Source organism: Micropterus dolomieu, linkage group LG12 (genome assembly GCF_021292245.1).
Source record: "Micropterus dolomieu isolate WLL.071019.BEF.003 ecotype Adirondacks linkage group LG12, ASM2129224v1, whole genome shotgun sequence".
Taxonomy (NCBI): domain Eukaryota; kingdom Metazoa; phylum Chordata; class Actinopteri; order Centrarchiformes; family Centrarchidae; genus Micropterus; species Micropterus dolomieu.
Window position 1 is genome coordinate 33,344,139 of NC_060161.1, and position 7,539 is coordinate 33,351,677.

Here is a 7,539-nt window from a genome sequence, read left to right on the forward strand (position 1 = left end):
ATTGTTTAACACTGAAAACAAATAATAGTGTCAAACAAAAGCATCATGTGTGGAGAAATGAGGAGACTGTGTGACATGAAACCAACAGAAATGCTTTGTTATATTTTCTGCATTCATTTGGGGTATATTTTGCTGATTCTCTGGATATTCGGTTTATAACTTTTTAATGGAAACTTGTCAGATTGACTTGAAAACCAAATTTGTTCCTTGAACGTTGAGATGATTTTGTTCGCGTTTTAGCGATGAAGTCAGCGATGAAGATCCTGAGGTGTCCTCGAGGCCTGCAGGAGCCCGACTTCCTGAAACTGCTGAAGTCCACCTTCCTTCAACTAAAAGGACAGTTTGATGCCTTCACTGCCGACGCATCCAGGACACTGACGCCACTGAAACTAAAGACACTGACACCAAGAGAGATCCAAAGGTCCATCAAATCCAGAGGCAAAGGAAGATCAGCCCTTTATATCCGAGCACAGGTAGATCCACTTCTTTTACCACTGACCTGTACGTAGTTGAGCGCTGAATCACCGTGCAGCATTGTCCCAATACAATTTGAAATTAAAATAATACATGAGACAAACAAACAAACAGCAAGCAAATTAAATTAATACAATTTAAAAGGAAACAGCCATATTAAAACTATCTAGGATATAAGAAGGCGACGGCCCTGACTGCGCTCTAGGATTTGTTATAACAAACGAAACATGCACACAGCAAGCAAATGAAATGATAAAAAAAAAAACACAATTTAAAAACATCAATTAAAAGGTGCTGGACCTGACAGAGCTCTTAGGGGGGCAGAAGTGAAGTGAATACAGGTTTTCAGTCTGCGTAGCAATGAACATTAACACCATATTTGCAAATTATTTCACCAAGAGGAAGCAACACGCAGAAGAATAGGGCGAAGGACCGATCCCTTGGGCTGCAATGAATAATCTACAAAGTCATGAAAAGTATTGCCAACAAATTAATTATCGATTAGTTCATGACGTCATCGGGCCGCAGGACACCGTCCACTTATCGTTACTGGAGTGAAGCGAACAGTAGAGCTAACAACTTCAGCAGTGGTGTTGACACCTTCACGCTCTTTACTCGGCCAAAGGGGTTGTGGACAGCGGCATTTGCAAAGCTGACCTTTGCTGGTATAGGAGGTCAGCAGTTATGTTGGAGCAGCTCAGAGGATGCATTTAACGTCTGTGTCCAGATGACGAGGACACGTCTCTGTAAGCTCGCTAGCTTAATGTTAAAAAGCCATGTTACATAAAATTATGAGGGTTTTTTTCTATACAATTTCTCTTGATCAATGACTTGTTTCTGGCGTTGAGAGTAGCAAATAATTATTATACACAACGATCCGGTTCATTGGCCCTCTTCCCTCCAAACCTGCGCCTGAGTAATTTGAGGTGGCGGTTAATTCTGCCCGGACTCCGTTAAAAAAGTTAGTTTTGTGAGTTATTGAGTTGAACTGTATAAACTTTGTGATACATAAACGAGTTTCCTGGTTAACAGCAGAGCTGCTGTTTAGACGAGTGCAACACACACTGTTGCATTCACAGTTATTTATTTCTGTGTAAACCTGTTTGGTCCATGACAGGACAGATATTTCTGTTGCTGCAGCAGAAACATTCATTAAAAGATGTATTTTTTCATTTTTAAGTATAAGTCTGGTGATATTCTCACACATGTATCTGTTTCCTGTCTGTGAGCCGGCGGCTGGAGGAGCAGCTGAACTCCCTGCAGAGGACGAGCAGCAAAAGCAGAGTACGTCTCTTTAAAATATTTACTTTTTACTTATGATACGTCACTTACTCGTCACAAACTCCACTTCATTTTAGAGGCAAATATTGTACTTGTTACTCCACTACCTTTTTATTTGATACATTTAGTTCCCAATTACTTTGTTGAATCATAACAAATTCTGATGTATTATTAAAGATTAAGCTACTCAGCAGTATCTAATACTGGTTCCAAATTTACCAGGTGTAACGCACTGTTGTTATCGTTGTACTTTATTGTAAAGTTTGTGATAGATAACTACTGTTAAAAACTCGATATGAGCACCTTCCAGAGAAGCTCTCTTAACAGTGGCCTGCTACCTGCAACGCTCTCGCCAGACGCCGCTCTGCCCCCGGCTCTCCTGGTGAACAAAGCAAGAACATCAATTCCAATTCACTAACATCGTGGCAGGACAGCCGCTCGCCACGCAGCGTGCCAGCTCTTCGTACAGAGGACAAAAGCATAAAAACAAATATTTGGCCGTATGACGTAAATTTAAAAAGATGAAAAACTTAAGAATTGTACTCTGTAATTTTAGTTTATTTTTGTTAGTTTTGCAAAGACCGTGTCGTTCAGTTGTCATTTTTTTGTTTGGAAAGCCTCATTTTTATTTCAGTTAAAGAAAACATTTTTTCACACCTAGTTTTCATTATTTCGTATAACAATAATATCCTTGCTTGTAAGACAGTGTTTTACAGTGTGGTAAAGTACTTAAGTAAAGGATCTGAATACCTCCTGCACCACTGTACCGCTTTAGGAGGTTAAAAAGGAAAAGCTGCACAGACAATATTTTTTTTTTTTCTCAATCCATTGTATTGTTTTTTGTTCAGATCCCGAGGACTCTGGGAGCCCACATATCATATGCCACACTGAGGGAGAGGAGGGTGAAGATGAGGAGGACGAGTCTGCTGATGAGACAGTAGAGACCGGCAGCCTAGATGAGGAGGACCCGGATCCTCAGATAACAAATACAAGGTTCAAATGTGATATGATGTCAACACAAAATACGTTTCTTTGGGACTGAGACAGAAAGATTTGGTTATGTGAGGGAATAACGCTGACACACACACACACACACAGCTTTGAAGAATTTTTATATTTGAAATTGTTTGTATTATTTCCTTGCAGAGGTCAGTCTGAGGAGAGGAAGCGCAGGAGGCGGAGTCATATAAACCTCAGAGTCTGTCTGTTAAGGGACTCCCAGACCACTGTGCTCACAAAAGGCGGTAAGAGTCCAACAATAAGAGAAGTGTCCAGTCAGTATGATCGGAGTTTGCGTTGTCCAGTTTGAGGCACAGCTAGCTAGATCCAAGTCCTGTAATAAATCCTCTTTCAGGGAGTTTATAATGTTCAGCTTGTGTTGATTATTTTGGAGGATGAAGTTTGTGCTGCTGCTGAACTATATTGGTTTCTACAGAGAATTATTATTTTTTAACACTGAAAACAAAACAAAAAAAATGTTGCGTTTTAGCGATGAAGTCAGTGGTGAAGATCCTGAGGTGTCCTCGAGGCCTGCAGGAGTCCGACTTCCTGAACCGTCTGAAGTCCACCTTCCCCCGGGTAACAGGACGGTTTGATGCCTTTACAACCGACGCAACCAGGACACTGACGCCACTGAAACTAAAGACACTGACACCAAGAGAGATCCAAAGGTCCATCAAATCCAGAGGCAAAGGAAGATCAGCCCTTTATATCCGAGAACAGGTAGATCCTCCACTTCTTTTACCACTGACCTTTACAATCAATCAGTCAATTAATCAATTTTAATTCAGCCCAGAATCTCCACGCAGCATTTTCCCAATACACTTTAAAATTAAAATAATACATGGGACAAACCGCAAGCAAATAAATGAACACAATTTAAAATAAATCTTTAATAAATAAAGCTTTATTACCAAGTAGTATTTTACACAAGCGAGAAATTTGCTACGGTGATAAACATAGACATAAACATACAGATGAAATAAATAAATATGAAATAAATATTAAACAGACATACTAAAAACCTCGCTGTTAAAGGGATGCTAGATGGCGATGGTCCTTGTAGGGTAGGCTAAAATGGATTAAACATTAAATGATGTCACTATTATTCCAGAAAGACATTTACTCTCACTCAATCCAGCGCACCAGGTTGCAGTCCAACCTGAAAATTTCTATGAGCTTCTGCACCAATAAATGGGGCCGAATGGTGTTGAAGGCAGATGAAAAATCCACAAACCGCAGTCTGGCATGTTTTTATTTTACCCTCTAAGTGCTTTTATATGCCCGTATATAAGATGGTGTCAATGTCCTTAAGTTAACATAGATTGCATTTTTGATATATTTCTAAACTGGTAAAAACATGTTTCCACAAGCTTTGTGGTGTGCTGCTCAAAACTGAAATTACTGTTGAACCAGACGCCAAGATTCTTTGCAAAAGGCTTTATGTGATTCACTAGGGAACCAGCAGATGGCAGTATTTGCTTTGCCATTTGCTGGGATGACCAGGATCTCTGTTTTGTCAGAGTTTAGCTGGAAGAAATTATTTGACATCCAATTTTTGACTTCACAGAGTCAGTCGGTAAGTGATCTCATCATTGCGACAGTGAGCGCACGAGTACAGATGTCACTTGGTACCACGTTGTTGTTTTTTTTTTTAAATCATTTTATAGGCTACAATACATCATTAACAAGCCGCTAAGCAACACACCTGCTCCCGTGAAAATGGGTCGCGGTTGGAAAAACCACAGTGCTGTGATGTCTCAGTCATTTGCGATGGACGATGGCAGAGTCAATCGGCCAGGCCGTAGTTTTTAATGTCGTCGGTTTTGTTAAATGTCATGTGAAGTGTCGTCACCATACAAAAAAGCTACTTAAGTGGAGCTTTTTAGCATACTGCTCCATAAAGTCAAGAACGAATGTCCATGTGCAAATTTCATGATTTTAAAAGTAAACTCTTGATTTCTTCCAGAAAGCAAAGAATTCCCTGAAGAGCAACGAGCAACTTCCTCCACCGCAGGGAAAAGACTCCATTGACACAGGAAATGATGAGAACAGGCCACATGCAAGGTGAGTTAAAAAGTCTTTCTGAGCTAGCTGTCAATAATACAACCTTTATGCTTAACAGTTAAAAACAGTCAAGGATCAACTCCGCTCTTGGCAGCGTATATTCTGATCGCTCTTCTTCAGAATTTGAGTTAAAAGATAGATTCACCCAATGTGTTCATCTTCAGTAAGCACATTTTGATTGTGCCAAAGATGAAGGTACATTTAATAATGGAACTGCTTTTACTATCTTCAGTCCTGTAGAAAATGTGGAGAACAACGAAGCAGATCATCTGTCCATCTCGAGTGTGCAAGAAGAAGCGGAAACGCAGAAAGACAGCGAGCAACTTGGAACATCAGATGACGTAAGAGCAGTTTCTTCAGCCCATGAAGGGGACAATGGAGACGACGACGACGATGATGATGAGCTGGTGGAAGATGACAGAGATGAAGACTGGAAGCCAGACAAGAATGACAAGGAGCCGAGGGACAGTGAAACTGAACTGAACTCAAAGATGACGAAGAAACGACGATTAGAACATTCAAGAGTCAAAACAAAGAATAGGAAGAAGGTGCAGTCGTCTCTGAAGGCGTCGACCGATAAGAGTGACGCTCCTCTGCCCTGTAAAGTCTGCCGAGCTCTGCACAATTCAATGAAAATATTGATTAAACACGCCTGGAATCATGTGGACGATCCAGAAAGGCTCTGTGGAGTGTGTGGAGAACATCCAGAGTCTGTAGAGGAGCTGAGGAGTCACCTTCAAAGTCACCAGAAAACGCACCGCTGCAACATCTGTGGAAAGTCTTTCCTCACTGTTGTTGGTCTGAATAGGCATGCTGCTGTACACACAGGAGAGAGACCATACAAATGTGATGTCTGCCATAAAGCGTATACGAATAATTTTACTTTGAAGACTCACCGGTGGATGCATGTGGAGGATAAACCACACAAATGTGATGTCTGTAATCAGTCTTTTGCTTTTACACAACAGCTGAGGGTTCACAGCAGGACCCACACAGGTGAGAAGCCTTACACCTGCGATGTGTGCGGTAAATCTGTCGGTGACCTTCGATCTTTATCCAGACACAAGTTAGCTCACACTGGAGAAAAACGATACAGCTGTCAGGTTTGTGGGAAGCGGTTTTTAACTCCTGGAGTAGTAAAGGCACATGAGAAAATTCACACTGAGAGAGAGAGAAAGTACCTCTGTGATATTTGCTGCAAAACGTTCCCCACAGGATGTCAATTAAAGGCTCACCTGAAAAGACACAGCGCGGAGAAGATTATCTGCAGCGAATGCGGTAAAGGATTGTCTTCTCAAGGAGCTCTGACACGACACATGTTAATCCACACTGGAGAGAGACCGTACAAATGCTCAGAGTGTGGAAGAACCTTTAACAGTCTGAGTACTCTCAGAGGCCATCTGACAACCCATTCAGGCGTCAAACGGTTTGTCTGTGGGGTTTGTGGGAAAGCGTGCGCTCGCCAAGAACACCTGAAGGTCCACATGAGGACCCACAACGGAGAGAAACCTTACCAGTGCACCTTCTGCGACAAAGCCTTCACTCAGAGCCACTGTCTGAAAACACATATGAAGAGCCACCAGCGGGAAGAACAGTCAGCAGTGGATGGACTGAAAGACTGATGAGTCTGTTCTTTTTCTACATTTATACATTTTAAACAACGTCAATATAACTTGTTTTCAAGAGTGACTTATTGTTTCATAGCGCTGCAGTGCAGTGTTCTGTAAGCAGAGCCTAAGCTAATGAACCTTGACAGTTAAATCGCAGCCACCTAGCTGAGTTGGGCTTTTAGGGAGTATAAAGTAAAATTGTTTTGGAAAGAGGTGCACTAGATTTGTATTGCAAGACAAAACGAGAGCGTCGTTAATTGTTCTATCACACTTATCTTATTGTCATAAACATAATGCAGCTGAACAATGTGAGTTGGGTATTGTTTGTGAGGATGTGGCACCACGCTACATCACAGATGCGTATGGTCGCAAGTACATGGTGGAAAAAGTACTCTGATGTTTTACGTAAAAGTAGAAATATGAGAGTGGAGAAAAGACCTACATTAAACATTTTGCTCAAGTAAATATTCAAAGGTATTAGCATCAAAATAAAAAACTTATAATTTTGAAGATTTTCATTGTGCATGGAACAGGTTTGCAAAGTGAAAAAGCCCAAAGTCCACCCCAAAGGGAGTTCCCATCTCCCACAGAAAACTCTGCTCTGAACTGTCTGAAAAGAGCTCGTTTGTAGTCCAGGCTTTACTTCCACTTGATGTCACAGGAAAATACGTGTCATAATGCTCACGAGCGACTAGTCTAACACGCCCTCAAAGACACCATTGGAAAAACAGTGAGCTGCAGCACACAGCTCTCCTCTCCCTTCCAAACACTAGCTACCCTCCAGGCAGTCAGTGGACATAAAGTTGTTCCTGTGATGTAGAGACAGAGCTCAGATAAAACTTTATGGATGAAAGATACTTTTGTTACAGATTAATAACTCACCAGTCTGAAACTCTTGCTCCAGTCCTTATTGCCAACCTGGTCGGCAACATGTAGCCTACAGCTGAATCGAAGCTGTTTACCGTCTTTTCGCTGACCTGCCCTTCTCTGCTTCTGATTGGCTAGTAGTCATTAACTAGGAACTACACATGTGCAACTCCCAACAAAGATCATTTAGAGACAGGATGTATCACTCCATAGCTAAAACGAAGCGTTCAACACACAGGGT

At 41.5% G+C, this 7,539-nt stretch overlaps 1 protein-coding gene across 1 annotated transcript in view; it reads left to right on the forward strand.

The window, feature by feature from the left end:
- Nucleotides 1–6,941, forward strand: part of LOC123980888 (zinc finger protein 37-like) — a 14,040-nt gene extending 7,099 nt beyond the window's left edge. The window contains exons 8-11 of the mRNA XM_046065459.1: nucleotides 2,902–2,999; nucleotides 3,245–3,477; nucleotides 4,724–4,821; nucleotides 5,054–6,941. Coding sequence (XP_045921415.1) covers nucleotides 2,902–2,999; nucleotides 3,245–3,477; nucleotides 4,724–4,821; nucleotides 5,054–6,443 — 1,819 coding nt within the window. The 3' untranslated portion in view covers nucleotides 6,444–6,941. The remainder of the gene's footprint in view (nucleotides 1–2,901; nucleotides 3,000–3,244; nucleotides 3,478–4,723; nucleotides 4,822–5,053) is intronic.
- Nucleotides 6,942–7,539: the final 598 nt, after the last annotated feature.